At 33.8% G+C, this 18,334-nt stretch overlaps 1 protein-coding gene across 3 annotated transcripts in view; it reads left to right on the top strand.

Annotated features, from left to right (window-relative positions):
* LOC149799095 (mitochondrial glutamate carrier 1-like) overlaps nucleotides 1-17,400 on the top strand; it is a 60,865-nt gene extending 43,465 nt beyond the window's left edge. For 2 of the 3 annotated variants that reach the window (XM_089958079.1, XM_089958081.1), the window contains exons 7-10: nucleotides 1,447-1,667; nucleotides 2,315-2,417; nucleotides 3,510-3,585; nucleotides 5,822-17,400. In XM_089958079.1, coding sequence (XP_089814205.1) covers nucleotides 1,447-1,667; nucleotides 2,315-2,417; nucleotides 3,510-3,585; nucleotides 5,822-5,966 — 545 coding nt within the window. In that variant the 3' untranslated portion in view covers nucleotides 5,967-17,400. The remainder of the gene's footprint in view (nucleotides 1-1,446; nucleotides 1,668-2,314; nucleotides 2,418-3,509; nucleotides 3,586-5,821) is intronic. The other variant, XM_089958082.1, reaches the window with a different exon arrangement.
* The last annotated feature ends 934 nt before the right edge of the window (nucleotides 17,401-18,334 follow it).

Below are 18,334 nucleotides of genomic sequence, written 5' to 3'. Positions count from 1 at the left end.
TTACTTTAGTTTTAGTTTTAATATTTCTCAAAGGAATTGCCTCTGGAATTCTTATCGATGCACACATTATGGTTAACAAATATTGGTTGCCTGACTTGGTCTTAGGTAAGGGACCGACAGTCTACCTTTATTCTGCTAAATGGTTCATCAAGTGCATGAATAGGTTGCAGATGAGGTTTTTGGTATCTTCTGATTAGGTTTTCTTGCCATTTGACAAGTGTGACAAGATCTACAGTATTTACGAACATTACTTTTAATTTTCAGCCAATAAAAATAATTCAGGATCTTGTGATAAGCCATATTAATTGCTAAATGATGAGCAAAGGGGGTTTCATGGGCAAGACTAAGAATTTGCTGTCACTTAGGAACAACAATTTGATAGCTCACTGACCACTTGACATTAGTCGATATCTCAGATGATCTCCATTTTCTCATAAGGACCCTATTTTTCACAAAATAACAACTGCTACTTGTGTGGCTTTAGTTTTACTAATAGCCATCAGAAACAAAATGGAGATCTCAGGACTTTGTTCTTGTTCAACAATGGGTGATTGTCTTTTTTATGACCCTGATTAGTTTAGACAGAATGAAAGCGATCTCAAAAAAATACTAAATGTATCAGCTAAAATAATAATTTCCTGAGCTACATCATTCTCAAGAGCTCTTGTTTTGTCATAGCTCTGGTAACTACACAAGCAGGATACAAATCCAGATTTTTCAACCTGTATCAATAGGAAAATACATGCACCTTCTTTTGACAGTAAGTGCATACAGGAAGAAATAAGGATTTCTTGTTGGGGGTGGGTAAAAGTCTATATAATTTAAGTAGAGGATTGAACGTTTTAGATAAAAGTACTGACCTATACGTTGGCCCCGAGTGGTCTAAAGCGCTCTCCATTACGGATCACTGCCATCTCACCTGTCTGCATGGGTTCGAGTCTCAGATTTGGCTAGTGTGAGTATGTGAGAAAGCTTGCCAGTAGCTTCTTGTGGGTCGGTGGTTCTTTCCGGGGTTTTCCCATGTTCTTCCTCCACCATTAATACTGGCCGCCATATATAGCCCATCGTGTGCTGAAAAATGGTGTTAAACACCACCACAACAACAACAATAACTGACCTATACAGTGACAAAATATGATATTTTGGAAATGATTGTGAGATATTTGCCATCTGTACTCTCTTGTAAGTAGAGACTAACTGCAAACTGCACTGATCCAGATCTGCTGTATCATAATGTGCAGGCTGATCTAGGTATATGCTGTTTCTTAGGAGTAGTCAGTTAAACAAATAGGACAGATGCTGATCTGAGGGTACAGTATGTGATGGCAGATCAGGGTTTATGCTGTTTGTGGTTTGACTCTACTTTTTTAGAAAGTTTAGATGGTAGCTGGTTCAAATGGATCAAGATTCTGATAATTGAGATTCTGTTATTCTCTTCCTCAACAGCACAAGTAGACCTGGCTGCTACATCAACAGGATCTGTAAAATTAAATGGTGGAAGTGGAACAACTACTGCTACTCAACGCCTCTCTGCTACAAAGATCACCCTAAAACTATTGAGAGAGAAAGGGTTCTTTGGCCTGTATCAAGGCTGTGGAGCAACACTCCTTAGGGACGTCTCTTTTTCTGTTATCTACTTCCCACTATTTGCACATTTGAATGCAAAGGTAATCAAGCCATAGATTCTGAGAAGTAGAAATTTGTAAATAAAACTAAAAATAAAATTTCCATTAAAAATACCACCAAACATGACTCTTCCATTAACATAACTAATGCACTTGCAAATTGTTTGAGCAAAAAAGGTTTTTAAAAAGATGAAAGTTAGGTAAATTGATGTTTATCCAGTGTATTCCTTTCCAGAGACTTGTAATTTTTTATTACATCTTTGCTCATTGTACGTATTCTATATGCTTTTGAAATTTAGCATCATACTTGCGGGCAGTACAAATAAAATAATGGTTTAGACAGATCTATAGTTGATATTCATCTTAGACAGATCAACAATTTTAGCCTCTTTCAGAATTCAGCATTCTAACTTTGACTGAGTAAAAGCTTAATTCAGGGTAATCTTAAATAAATAGCAGAAATTCCCAAAATTTGATCACTGTTCTTGATGTGTTTGATTTTTTTTAGAAGTTGCAATTTTAGATTTTGTTTTAAACTTCTGGTAATATATATTAATGTGGATTCATATATCATTTATTTTCTTTTATAAATGAAATATATTTGAATATTTCTTTTGAATTTTGCAAATTGATTTAACTAATCAATTCCTCCAAGTTTTGTTGTAACCAAAGTTTATTACATTTTTCAGGGCAAGCGGCGTGAAGGCAGCAATCAGGCAGTTTTTTACCATTCATTCATCTCAGGGTGTTTAGCTGGCTGCACAGCTGCTTTCTTAGTCACCCCTTTTGATGGTGAGTAATTACATCATAGTATCTTTTTTAGTCCCCCCTTTTGATGGTGAGTAATTACATCATGGTATCTTTTGTAGTCACCCCTTTTAATGGTGAGTAATTACGTCATGGTATCTTTCTTAGTCAACCTTTTGAAGGTGAGTAGTTATATCATGGTATCTTTCTTAGTCACCCCTTTTGATGGTGAGTAATTACATCATGGTATCTTTTGTAGTCCCCCTTTTGATGGTGAGTAATTACATCATGGTATCTTTCTTAGTCACCCCTTTTGAAGGTGAGTAGTTACATCATGGTATCTTTCTTAGTCACCCCTTTTGATGGTGAGTAATTACATCATGGTATCTTTTGTAGTCCCCCTTTTGATGGTGAGTAATTACATCATGGTATCTTTCTTGGTCACCCCTTTGAAGGTGAGTAGTTACATCATGGTGAATTGTGGTATGATGTTGTCTTACACACCCAAACTAGGTTGCTGTTACCTTCTTCTCCACAGCTTGTCAGAAATCCAAATCTAATATAACATCTTTTAACCTGTTGCCACCGGAGTTGTAATGTGGATGCATCTTACATAAAAAAGTGTATTATGCATCAAAACTAGGCAACTTTGACGTACTTTCTTTGGTTTATTCAACATTGCTCAAGAGTACCAACTACTGACACATAAGCGAGGATCTCTAATGCGTTCTTGTTCACTATTCAGTAACTACTCTAGTTGAAAGTATTGGAGATATTGCTTTAGGAAGCAACTGAATCTGCAGAAATTAATTTATTATTTTCCAATTTGCTTTATTGTTTAGCACCATGATAGTGCTTGTTGAGAACTTGTAGCAGTCATGTTTAGTGCATTATTCTACCTGTTCACACTTTGGTTGGATTGCATATTACATATTTATCAAATAAATGCATCTAAACATATTTTAACAAAGAATAATGTTGGCTATTAACTCAAAAGTATTTTGTCATCACATGAAATATACAAAAGCAGGGATCTAAATTTGAATTTTCTTTTAGTATATAAGAAGAATTGTTGCTTCTTTTTGCTTTGTTGTTATGTTTTCAGAGGGATTACAAATTTTTTAAATATCTTTTCAGTTGTAAAGACTCGTCTACAGACATTACACAAGGGCAAAGGGGAAGAAACATACAAAGGGATCATTGATTGTTTTGTGTATGAGTCACTCACTCATTCCCTCTCTCTCTCTCTCTCTCTCTCTCTCTCTCTCTCTCTCTCATATTGTGGATAGTTTTGCAAGAGTCACACCAATTCTTTTAACAACACTGAATCAAGTGCAGACCTTTGAGAGCCATGATCATTTATTAAGCAATTGTCCACTTACCTGACCAGTTCATAGTTGGCTCTGAATTCAATATTTGTTATGAATCATGCATCATGCTGTATCCTTTATAGTGTTGTTGTCTACAGTTCCTTGTAGATATACAAGAAATAACGCTCTGGTGTTGAAAATCCAAATAAAATTTTAAAGAAATGTCTTTGTTCAAGAATTCTGTATGAGCACATATTTCCAGGAAAAAAGAATTAATTCTTTTGAATCCAAGTAATTTGAATAAACATTAAAATAACTCCAAACTGACACAAGAAAAGAACACCTTGACATAAAGTCTTTTAAGCCCAGACTGAGATCTCTCTCTCTAAGTACCACTATTAAAACTAAGTAATGGGCAATTTTGTAAATGCCTGAATTGCAGAATAGAGGGTCACGTGATCATGTTTACATATAAAAATCACTAGCCCCAGTATGACCTTAATAAAAACCAATCATTTTACTCTGAGAATAAAATAAAAAAAGTTGTTTCTTCACTAAAAACTATTTACAAGTTGAGGGTCACATATCCAACAAAACCTCGACCTCAGCCTTATTATTCTCACAATAAAAAAAATTAAAAAAAGAACTTGTTCATGTGACCGTTACTAATTTTGAATTAAGGTCAGGAACCAGGTCAGCCTTAGGTGTTTACAATTAGAGTTAGGTCAAAAAAGTTTTTCTGAAAATTTTTCCAAATCACGTAAACAAGATTATATTATAATAGCATGTTCAATGAAAATACATTTTTAAAGCTGACAAACAAACAATAAAATTAAAATAAATATGAATTAAATCAGATATACGTAACACTACATCAGATGATTGGAAATTTGAATTGAGCCCCACCAACATTCATTTTCAGAAGGAATGTTTTCGTGTGCATCAAATGATTGGAAATTTTACAGACTCTTCACTTTTACTAAAAAAAGACAACTTCAAAAGATGAGCAAAATCAAAAACATGTTTGTGTAATGCTGTAATTACAGCCCTTATATTTACCTTATTTTAACAGTCACATGGTCTCAGTGACCATTCCCATTTTCGTCTACTGTAATTTCTCCCATAAAAGTTGACCACTAAACAGTTTTCTTTTTATTTCTGCATTCAGTGGTAATTCATAACCAAGCAATGGTCTCTTACTGATTTAAGCAGTCACTCAAGCATATCTACCTTGCAAATGTTTGTTTTCCAAAGTAAGGTTTTCTTAAGGTGAACATGTGCTGTCTGAATTGTTGTTAACCTGTTTTATCTTGCTTATATTCGTCTGTCTGTCAGTGTAACTTTAATGCGTATTTCTCCATCGCTATTTTAAAAATGAAATAATTCCCTAAAGACAGTTTTTTGGTTGAGGCAAATACTTAAGGTAAATCATCATTCTTATAGCTACGAGCACCCCCACAATGATCTCCCTTTTGTTTATTGGGAGGGAAATGCTGATGACTGTAGTAGATGTATTCATCATTAAATGACTGTAGTAGATGTATTCATCATTAAATGACTGTAGTAGATGTATTCATCAGAAAATAGTATTAGATAGCTCATTATACACCAGATTTTCTTTAGCTTATCAGATTTGACTTATATGAAAATTTCTATCAGTGTTTACTGCATAATAGTAGGAGTTAAAGATCATAGTTAACTCGTATGTCTTTTTAATTATGTGAACAATTAAATTCTGCTTTCAAACACTGTGCATTTCTATTGGATATTTTGGTTATTATAAGGAAATACTTTTTACAGCATTATAACAGTATGGAAAAGTAGCATAAATCCTTATGCACAAAATGCATTGTGGTCCAAGTTAGTAATAATGTACTTGCCAGATCTTCATTAGATATCCAACAGCAGATTTAAATCTGTGCAGTTTTCTTAGGATTAATCACTAGAAAATAGATCTTAATTTACCGGTACATTATGTGACAGCAGATTAGAGTCTAGGTTGTTTGCAGTTTGACTTGTAAGCCAGTATGTAAGGTTAGTAAATTTACAGAAATAAACAAGCTATTTGAATGGCATTAAAACAATTATAACCTCTTATCTCTTGACTATCATTAATTTCATTTTATACTTTCATTTCAGGAAAGTGATGAAGCATGAAGGACCAAAGGCATTTTTTAAAGGAGCCTTTTGCAGAATACTGGTCATAGCACCGTTATTTGGTATAGCACAAACAGTCTATTACCTCGGAGTAGCTGAATTTTTACTTGGATATGAGAAACCATAGTCGGCCAACAGACATGTTGAGAATTCTCCATATTTCATGCGGTACTTGTTTGGGTGATTTTTCATGCTACAAACCATGAATTTGAAGATCCAGTCTGTTATGGTTCTTCTATGGAAATAGTTAGACCCCTTTTGAGAATTGCCAAATTAAGTATTTGAAGAAAAAATGTAATTTTCTCCAAAATGACAACAATTGATAACCATGAAAAAAAATTAAGCCAAAGCGTGTGATTCTTAAACTTGTCATCTATTGTAATAAAGTAAACAATTCAGTATGGAGAGGATATTTTTTTTTTTGAAGTAGAGCACCCCAAATTTTTAACAACGTTATAAATTTAATATTTTGATCATTAAACAGCATCACTTTTGAATCTCTTTTATGGAGCATACAGTGACAGCATGTATTTTTAGTTATAAAAATGGCAAATCAGCCAATTAAGACATAACATTTTGTATACCATATATACTCACTTATAAGTTGATTCCAACTGCCAACGGCACAGACCCAGATCTGATGTTGCATAATGTGCTGGCTGATCTGGGTCTGTGCAGTTTGTTAGGAGTAATCAGTAGAACAAACAACATAGATCCAGACCTACAGGCACATTATGCAACAGCAGATAAGGGTCTGTGTTGTGTGCAGTTAGACTTAATTTCAACTAATATTTCATGAACATAACATGTCATCCATGCTATTGCATTCATTTCATCTAAAGGAGCCATAACACTGGACACTGGTCATTATTGCCATCGAGGTATTGCTTTAGATTTTGCATATAATAGTTATAAGTTCCAGTCAGATTAATCTCCCTTTGGAAAGGTGACCATCATCCTTTTTGGATCACCTGTCAGTAGCAATATTATTGAGGAAATAGTACAAACATGTCACATACTGACCACAGAAATACATTAAGCCTTGGATAGGGTGTTTGTTACAGCTTGACAATAGTTATGCTACATTTCCAAAATCGGCTTCTGTCAGATTATACATTTTTATGTAATCAGTTTCAATTAGACATTTGTTATGGTCAGATGGCCAGTAAGATTACAGGCATTTATTGCAAGGGCAGTAAGTTTTGAAAGCTTACAACTTATAAGAAAACTACATGTATATTAACACAAATATGTACGTATGTTACGTTGTAAGAATGAATATAATCTTTGCCTAAGGCTGTATATTACTATCAGCAGTATGCATTTATATCTTGCTGTTTGGATCAAGTTTGGTCTCTGGTGATTAAGGTCTAGAAGTATTGGTATTGTGTCCATATCCATCTAAAATAAATGTTTCATTGTTTGAAGCCTGCTTGCTGTAGGGGCAGAATCATTTGGTCCTATCAGTCCATCTCAGAAAGCTTGTTAGAACAGTTGTGCATATAAACACCCACTTAAGCTTGAACAATGAAATTTGGCATTTTTTTTACGCATATCCTAATGACATGATTAAATTTTAAGACCATTGCAGCAACTTTTAGCTGTACTGGTTATACACCAGAAGAGCTTATGGGATGGCCTGTTGTATATTGTTCATCGTCCATCATGTGTTGTCCATCCATTGACACAAGTTTGTTATGTCTGGTCTTCTTAAACAACTTCAAAGATTTTAATAAAACTTGTTCATCCCATGGTCTAGATGATCTTAAATGCAAATAATCTGTTTTGGAGAGCTGGTATAACCACCACAGCAACTATCTTCCGAACCGTCTTATCATTAGTCCTCCTGAATGGAGTGTCATATCAGCCATGTGGTTTCACTAAATGACTTTTCTGATAGTGTTTATTCATTCCTAAATGAACTTGGTGCTGATTTGACATCCAATATGGCCACCACAGCAGCTGTGATGAAACTTTATACCACTACTTCTGAATGGAAAGTCATGAAGACGTAGTGTTTTCATGAGAATACTTGTGATATTTTACTTGGTCATAATGGTGCTGCTCGGACATCTAGTATGGCTATTTAGAAAATCTTGTTATCATTACTCATATTGAAAAGTCATATTGGTGTGAAGTTTTCACCAGAAGATTTATTTTGTCATTTAATTAGTCTTGAATGAAAATGATATCCAGTGTGGCCACCATGGTGGCCATCTTGAAATTCTTGTTATTGCTAATCCAGAAGAATTTATTTGCCTTTTGACATAGGGTTTTCACCCAAAGACTTTTTATGATATCTAGTTTTTTTCTAAATGCAAGTAATGCTAGTTTTTTTCCAGATATGACTGCCATGATTGCTACCTTAAACATCTTGTTATTGCTACTCCTCATGAACGGACAGTCATATTGTCATAGCATTTTCATCAACAGTCTTCTAATAATGTCTAGTTGGTCCTAAATGAAAAATGGTGCTGATATTGCCACTACAGCAGCGGATTGAAAATTTTATTACTGCTTGAGAACATCCAAGGTGGTTTCAAAATTGATATTTTTTACATTGACCTTGTTTTTGAGGAAAACTTTATTGGTGTTGTTAAGTAAAGACCACTGGAGTGGACAAGCGAAAATTGGTAGGAAATTTATCAAATTTTCAGACCATTAATAGGAATTTGTCAGATTTGTGTACATTTGTGATTTCCTTTTGCATACATGTTGTACAAACATATTGTTTTCTCCAATTTTATAAGAAATATTTTGCTTGTAACACAATATTTTACTTACACAGCAAAGGTTTAGACCTTTTTAAAGTAGCTGTGTCAAGTAATTTTCATTATCATCTCTTTTGTCCAGCTCATCTGGTCCTACAGCTTTTAAAGAATTGTGGTCATCATTTGAGGATGCACATAGCATTACTTTGCTGCTGCAGTTTTTGTTGGAGTTATTGCTGTTTTTGTCTTGTAGCAGCATATGATACAATCTTGTTAGCTCTAATTATGCATTTTTCTTAATTTGGTAAATATTATGATTATGACATGAAGTTGTGCATATAGATGGATCATTTTACTGTCACAATTTTTGTTAAGAGTTATTGTCCATTTTATCTTGTAGCAATGTATGCCACATGTTAATTAGTGGAACTAGTCCAGGAACGTTCAGCTTTACTGGTCATAGACACAAAGAGCTTATGTGGTTGTATCTCATCTGCCCATCTATGCATCCTTTAGCACAAGCTTGTTATCACTACTCCTATACTACTTGAAAGATTGCAATGAAACAGACACATTCATCCCATGGTCTAAGTGGTTCTACATGAAATAATGCTTATCACCGGAGCAGCCATCTTAAAAATCTAGTTATCGCTACTCTTTCACAATGGAAAGTGATGTTGACATGGAGAAGTTTTCTTATGATAACTAGTCTTAAATGAAAAATGGCATTGATTTGATATCTGGTGTGGCTGCTACAGTGACCAATTTGAAAATATTATAACAGCTTTTTCTGAGAATGGTTATTTCAGAATGGGGTTTTCACTAAAACGCTTCATATAATGTTTGTTGGTCCCAAGCTAAAAAGGTGCTTGTATGACATCTGATCTGCGGCCATCTTGAAAATCTTGTTTTCACTACTACTCTTAAATGGAAAGCCATTTTGGCATTAATTTTATTCAGAGGGTTGTTACAGTGTCTAGTTTGTCCTAAATGAAAATGACTTAATATGGTCATTGTAGTGGCTATTTTGATGCTCCTCCCAAATGGATGGCTTTATCAACATGGAATTTTCACCAGTAGACTTCTTATGATATGTGAAAACGGTGCCAGTTGCACATCCAACATAGCTGCTATGATGCTGCCTTGTAAACCTTGTTGTCACTATACCCCCTGAGTGGTTGATCATTTTGACATGGGAGTTTCCACCAAAAGACTTCTAATGATGCCTACTTTGTCCTAATTGCAAATGGTGCTCATCTGACATCCAGTATTTCCATTACAGCGGGCTTTTGAAAATATTGTTATCACTGAAGAACGTAAGGGATGATCTGAACACTTAGCAGGTAAAAGAAAGAAAAGATCTTATCTTGAATTCCTGGAAATTCTTTTAATTCAGTAAAATGTCAGCCCCTTCAAGTGCCTGTTGTTATGGATTGTCACCACACTTGGTAAATATTATGGTTATCACTTGAAATTGCACATATCAACAAATCACATTGCTCCTACAATTTGTATTACAGTTACTGTCCATTTGTATGTGCAGTTTAATGTACAAACTTTGTGGCAAATCTTGTTAGCACAACCAGTTCTTTAATTTGCCTTGACAGTTTTGTATGGTTTGCTGTGAAACTTGGTAGATATTATGGTTATCAAATAAAGATGTTTGTATTAACTAATCTTTATGTTCCCGTGGTTTCTGTAAGAGTTATTGCCCTTTTTGACTTAAACCTGGATGCAGTGTATGACAGAATTTTGTGAATGCAACTATTTTTGCAGTGTTTAGATTTCAGTGAAACATTTTATGGTCATCATCATGTTGAAAAGTCAATATACTCACAGTATTTTGAAAAGAGTTACGTGCTTTTGTTGTTTTACTTCGTCATAGGATACAATCAGGATGGACAGCAGGGAGTGGTATATTTGTGTGAGCTGATTCCTGACAATTCATTTAGATTATCTTGACTTGGGTACATTCACAGAGGTAATTTTCAGCCCATATTATGTAGAAAAACTTACTGTTACTGGATGATTTTCTTCATGTTTGAAATTGTGTCATTGTTAATTTAACCCAATATAGTTATTATGTCTGTGTGTCTCAGTCTAGATGGCCCCCATCACTGCATAATCTGGAATTTAGATTAGGCCTAATGCACCCTCCAGCAGCTTTTAAGATGTGATTAACAGAGGCATCCTTTCCCTAGGAATGCATCCTGTGATATATTCCAGCTGAGATTGGCTTGGAATTTTTTAAGAGTGCAGTTTATATAAAAAATTTGACTTTGTATTTTAAGGATTTTACCATATCTTGTATTTATCTTTGTTTTGTATGGCTCTTTTATGATACTTAAACTTACTCATTGCTGGGTAATCATGATTGTGCTGATGTGCTCTTTACCACTATGTACACATGTACATACATGCACACACACACATACACAGACACATATATACATACATATTATCCAGATGTCTGTTATGTTTTTATCATTATGTATAGTTTATAGACAAAATTATATATATGGAAAGGTTCATTTTACAGTTTTAATGATGTATGAAAAACTTTGTTTTGATTTTTGGATGTTAAAAACACACAAGATACTAATGGTTGGAGTAAAGCCAACTATGTTTAGATATAGAGGCTTCCATGATTGTTACTGCTTGCAAAAAGTAACATCACATTTTTCCGGCCAAATCTGATATAAATATGAAATACAAATAAGTTGGAAGAATTAGGGATGATTTTTTAAGTCACTTCATGGGGTGTTACAGATGCTGTGAAGTTACAGACCTGATTCCATAAAGAATTGTAAAGAAATACCATTACTTATATTTCATAAGCAAGGTTGTGATCTGTACCCATCTCTGCACATAGGTTGACAAAAAATCTGTTTCTGGTCATTTTTGTTGTAAACAGCTGCAAACCATTGTAACCAATTAGTTTTTCTTAGACTTGTTACTTCCTTGATTGAGTGGTTTTTAATGTCACTACAACCAATTACAATTATTTGTAGACTTCTTGCTTGCTTGAGTGGTTTTTAATTCAAGACACTACAACCCATTACTATCATTCTTAGAGTTGTTGCTTGCTTGGTTGAGTGGTTTTAAATGTCACTACAACCAGTTACAATCATAGACTGCTCTGGCTGAGTCATACCAAAGACTTACAAAAATGGTACTTACAGTTGCCTCACATGGCTCTCAGCATTAAGAGGTAAGTGTTAGGACAGGTCGGCTTGGTGTCAGGATAATGTGACTGGGTGGGAAATCATGCTACATGTTTGCAGCAGGATGCCCCAGTGCTAGATCATAGCGACATGACTGAAAAATTAATAAAGCTAATTTAAAAATCCAAATCACGCACACAGAGTTACAATCATTCTTAGAGTTGTTGGTTCTTTTTAATGCAGTCCATTACATCTAATTGCAATCATTGTTAGAGTTGTTGCTTGCTTGATTGAATGGTTTTTAATGCAATCCACTGCAGCTAATTACAAGCAGTGTTAGACTTGTTGCTTGCTTGATGGAGGGATTTTTAATGCAAGCTAATACAGCCAGTTATAATCATTCTTAGACTTATTGCTTGCTTGATTGAGTGGTTTTGAATGGATCATCAGTTTCTTGTTAGGTGTTGGCTATACCAGGGAGGGAATTTCATGACTGTGGAGCTAGGTGTTGGCTATACCAACCAGCTAATTTCATGACCGTGGAGCTAGGTGTTAGCTATAACAACATGGGAATTTCATGACTGTGGAGTTAGGTGTTGGCTATACCAACTAGGGAATTTCATGACTGTGGAGCTAGTTGTTGGCTATACCAACCAGCTAATTTTATGACTGTGGAGCTACATGTTGGCTATACCAACCAGGGATGTTCATGACTGTGGAGCTATGTTTTTGGCCATGCAAGATATGTGACAGTCAGAAGCCATACTTGGAAATATCAATAACTATCTTTGTGTTTTGAGCATCCCCATTAGATGATTGTTAACAGGGCTTTACATTAACCTTTATATTCTGTTTTTCTTGAATGTTGGCATAGAAATATAATCATTTTAATATCAGTTTTATTATATGGTTGATTTATTTGTTATTTTCAGATCAAAATATTTTTTGCACTGATTAAATGTTTTCTATATTGTTATTTCCTGATATTTTTCAATCTTCCGGTGTAATTTTATCCACATAAATTTTTTGTCTTGTTATTTTGTGAGAATAATTTAATGTTTTTATGTAATTTATTGTTTTTACCTAATTAATGATGTTATGAGAATTGCAATCTAATTATTTTATTGTATGCCCAACATTATTGACCAAGATCTACTGTCATGTAACATACTGGCAGATTAAGGTTTAGGTTTTTTATTGACTTTTGTTATGAATGGAAAACTTTCTCTCTGATCATTGTATACAGTTAATCACTTACAGTGGAGATAAAAACCTACTGAACTGTACAATTCCATATTACGATTTTGAATGTTAATGATCAGTTTAACAGTTGAATAGGAAGTACTGTTGGCCTTCTTGTGTTACATTAGCAGAGTTCCACCATTCATTATTGTCAGTAGTCCAGCTGTTAATGCACATGTTGAAATTCTTCTGATTCCTGACATGTACAGATCAGCAACATGACAGTCTCCACCAGTGATTATGTCTCTAGGATATGACCAGATAAAGAAAATAGAGAAAGAAAAAAAAATAATGAAAAGACCTTCAAAAATGACCCCAAAAAACCAAAACTTAAGAATGATTTTTTAATGCAGTTTTTCTTTATTAGAATGCAATATAAACCATTCTTAAATATTAAAGAAACTATATCCTTAATGAAGAAGGTAATCAGACCTTAACATCTGCTGTTAGGGCATTCCACAGAAAAAGTAAAAGGCATGGTGGCACTAAATAATAGTATGAATGGATAAATGCTGCTAAAGTGGTCTTTTAAGGTCCAAAGAACTTTTCCAACCTAAACCATATTTTGTGCAAGGTAATCCTAAAGTCATTCTTGAAACAGAAAAAGCCAAAAGTAACCGAAAAGATGTATGACAAACTATTTTGAACATTAACCTCACTTGCATAGTCTCAAGGATTATTACAATTTTGATTCTGTTTTTATCACTTTAAGGGATGGTGGAAAGAAATTATGGCTTGTCAACAAAATCAAGGCATGGTGGCAAGAATATGTCTAGCATGGTGGAATGACAATCTTAATAGACTGGGAAAATACCTAATTTCTATATACACACTTATATGTAGAGTACAGCTGCAAACTACATGGACCCAGATCTGTACAGTCCACCATTTAATGTATTTTGTATAAACATTTTGGTCTAATATATATCAGTACCCAGTCTACCCTTGAATGTATTCCATATAAAAATTTGTATCTAAATACCAGTGCCCAGTCTACCCATCAGTGTGTTGTTTGTTAACATTTTTATTTATAGTATACCAGTGCCCAGTCCAGCCATGAATGTATTCTGTATAAAATGTTTTAGCTGATATATATGAGTGTCTAGTATACCCTTTAATGTGTTATATGTAAACAATTTTATCTAATATATACAGGATAAGTTATTTACACAATAAAGAAATCTGTTACATCATCCTGAATTAGGTTTATAGGTGTAAGAATTCAGAAGTTCTGTTAACTTCTCATTGATTTCTTTTTAATTGTAATGCATATTATAAAAATATTCCACTCTAATTCTTGACTGTTCATGTTTCGACCACAAAACAGTTGTGGAATGGTAATTATACTGTTGACACCAAAATGATTGATGTGCCATACCCTTATTGTGTAAGTGTGAGATACACTGAGTTCAAATGTACAGTGATTGGATATTATGAATCACAAAGTTTTTGTGAGCATAATTTATTAGCTAATTTATTGGGGGCTGCGAGTGGCCAAGTGGTCTAAAGCACTCACCATTACGGATCACTGCCATCTCACCTCTGTCTGCGTGGGTTCGAATCTCGGGTTCGGCCTATGTGGGTATGTGGGAAAGCTTGCCAGTAGCTTCTCGTGGGTCGGTGGTTCTTTCCAGGGTTTTCCTGGGTTCTTCCTTCACCATTAATACTGGCTGCCATGTATAGCCTAGAATGTGCTGAAAAATGGCGTTAAACCCTACAACAACAACAACAACAACAACAAAGCTAATTTATCATTATGTTGATTGTATTTGACAAATATTTATTCATGTCCTATTTTATCAAAATAGAAGTGCATTATGCATTTTGCCATTTTACTTGACAAAATGCTGAATTGAAATATTTTGTCAGTTTGATTAAAATCAGATCTCCACTGTCCTAGATAAAGATATTATAGTGACCGCTTAGTGGTCATATTCTGGTGACCTTTGAATTAGCGAATGGGAATGCAGCTTTCAAAAATCTGAAAATGAATCAAATTGTTCAGAACACATTGATGCACTTCAGTCAAATTTCTCAATCTCCCAAACGCAAAGATGTAAGACTTCATCTGACTGCCTGATAAAATTAGTCATTATGATAATAACATCACCAAAACTTGACCCCTGAGTGGTTGCTGTCAGATCTTCACCTAAGACATAAATAAAAAAATTAAAATACAATCAACATAATGATAAATTAGCTAATAAATTATGCTCACAAAAACTGTTTCCATCTAATTTGTTGAATAGTTATTGTACATTTTATTTTATGGTTTAGTAACACTCATAAAGGCAACTAAATACTGCCATTAACATTTGCCCTCATTTTGTAAGACTGGACAATACAAGTGTTATTGTAAACAGCCCCATGTATTAATGGATTGCATTGGTATTCATTTGGAGTTGAATACTCAGTTATGGTCAACTGCTTAAGATTTTTTTCCTCTCATTTAATGACAGCTGCTTAGGTAAAGATTACTTATCTCTATTTTTCGATTAACAACTACCAACATTTATCTATTTTAGGGGTATTCTTATTGTAGGAGTTACTGCCCTTTACTTCATGACAACATTTTTCTTGGAAAATTGAGCATCACACAAAATTAAGTACCTCACAGTTTTTTTTATATATGTTTTAAAATCCTCAGTTAAATCCTTTAGACTTTTATTAGCTTCAATTTTTGTTTTATACCAGTATTTTTAGTATTTTCTTGGACGTGCTCACTTATCTGATTTTTGCAATTACCATTATCACCTACTATGTCTTCTCAGGATTATTTCTAATCAGAACTCAAATCAATTAGAATTTTTAAAGTTTCTTTTTTTATCATTGTAAGAAGCAAAATGGTGCATTTTTTCTTCAAATTATTCATTTTTAATGTCACATTTGAAATGTTTCTTAAAAATAACTGCAAATGGATGATACAGACTTATTTACTGATAATTTCTGTGGTTATTAGAGATGCATGATAACATAGGGCCATTTTGTAATATTATTATTTCACATTTATAAATATGGAGAGAGGTCAAAATTTCATTTACAGTATGGGTAGTAACAATAATTTAAGTTGTACTTTATTTGGAAAGTAAAAGTTTATGAGAGTTGGAATCTTTGAAAATACCTGTATATCAAAATCTCCATGCACTTAACTCTGGGATTAGACTTAAATTTTTGTTTGTTTGTTTTTGTTTTATTTGAAGGAATAAGAATCATTATTTGAATTTCTACCTAAATTTATCAGTGCTTTGCTGCTTTTGTATGTGTGTGGTAAGACCTCGCCCATCAAAGAAAACTGCGAGAAACAGAATACAACAGTTGAAGCAGTCTGAGTGAATGAGAATGATATTTCTTGGTGGCAGTTATTGGTCTTCATGCTGTAGATACAAGACATTGAAAAGTTTAGTATCTATAGATAGATTATCACAGATTGATTCATGGGCATGGACCATTTCCATTGAATGATGGAGGCAATAGGATAGATTCATCTATTAAACAATGCCAGTAACTGTTTAATCTTTTTTATTGAGAGAACAAAAAACTCTTTGATTTCAGGTATCTCACAAAACTTAATTTTTAGCATGTTTCCTAATTTTTTAAAAAGTTTTATTATTGTTTTCAATATAACTTATGATTAGATATTTATTACAGCAGACTGATACACTGGCTTTGCTTGTTACCTAAATAAATTGGATTGCTGATTTTGCTTCAGTAATTGAGTTGAACATGTTGCCCATGTGTACACAGACTTTTCATTATAAGATGACCAGGCCGTGTGAGGCTATAGATAACCAGGTCAAAGGACTGTAAAATTTATTGTAAGAATTTGAGTATAAGCAGTTCCAGTCATCTAGTGCCTTTTTTCTGTGCAAATTATACAAAGATTCCACCAGGACTTAAGTCGCAGTTTGAGTGATATTGAGTGTTTGAGTTGTGTGGGTTTGAGCTATTGAAATTTTACTGAGAAACCCCAGATACATTGCAGCTGTTTTTATGTATGTCATATAGATATGTGTGTGTGGGTGTTTGTATATATATATATATGATCTTTATCAGATACTAGATTGCTTTTTGTTGGTTTTTACAGTGCACTGTAGTTTTATTGTTTTTAAAGGTGATACCTAGTGAAATTGTTTATTTTGGCTGAAAGATGATTATCAGAGATCCAAAGTATATGTTTTAATATAACAAAAGTTATATTTTATTTTATGCGTGGAAAGTAAAATGTCAGAAACGTTTAATTATTTTAATTGAAACTATCAATTTAATGACACTTTCTTTGCCAGTACTGTTGTTCATTGTTATGATCCTTAGATTGCTGAGAAGACATTGAAAAGTCATCACAAGAACTTTTAAATCAGATGTTTGCACAACTTTTAGAAATGTAAGTTAAGTCTAGTTAATCCTTTTTGTTTTGCAAAATTCTAATAAATATTTCCTAATACAATGTGCCTGTACACTTTGTTACTGCATGCAATAGCTACATTTATTCTATCTGTTTTATTTCTCTCAATCCCAGCACATTTTTATCTTTTCTGAGACTACACCTATCTTAGAACTGATGCTAAACACTCCATTAACCAGATAGTGACGTTGTTTACACTTTGTTGGGGAACAAAGGTGAACATGTACATACCTTTTTTTAGGGGGTGGGGGCTGCTTGACTTTAAACATGACGAACTGGAAATTGTTCCTTGAACCACAAGCAGGTGTAAAGAATGTGCTGCAACGGCTTGTCTAGGAGATGAAAGAGCTACAGACAAGAAGAGAGTGGATTAGGTAGACATCCTCTGCTCTTAGGCTTGCAAGTACCACTACAGAGGAGTCATTGTTGACAAACAAACTGTACATTTTTACTGACCCCACTGTCATAGATCAAGTCTTAAGATCAGTAGTCTTGTTAAGTCTAGTAAAGAAAGGATAATTCCCCTGCAAAACTAGGTGAACCATGAATTTTCGAACTTAATGGGACAAATTTAGACTGAATGTCCATGCTGAAGTGGGTAAATATGTTACAAGACTCTAGTGACTAAAGCAAAAGGTACAAAATACACTAGAATAGAGATATATACCACTGTTGCAGGTGATTAACAACCTTTTATATGCAGGGATATGTGGCATTCAAAATCATTCACCCAGCACCTCATTATCATCATCACTACCGCTACAAAAATGATACCAAAGGTCACTCCATTTATAGTCAAGTTAAACACCATAAAGAATAGGACAATCAGTTTTATAGAATTAAATTCCTACACTAGCAGTCTTGAAGATCAAGATGAAAACAAGTAAATGAAAAATTAAACTTCTTATCTGACATAATTTCAGTTCGATTTCAGACTTTCATCTTTCATCTTTGAAGCAAAGAAGTTAAGAGGAAC

This window comes from Sinohyriopsis cumingii, chromosome 5, assembly GCF_028554795.1.
Source record: "Sinohyriopsis cumingii isolate HCF-2022 chromosome 5, ASM2855479v2, whole genome shotgun sequence".
NCBI lineage: Eukaryota > Metazoa > Mollusca > Bivalvia > Unionida > Unionidae > Sinohyriopsis > Sinohyriopsis cumingii.
Note: the sequence above shows the minus strand (reverse complement) of the source record. Positions and strands in the feature narration are given on the sequence as shown.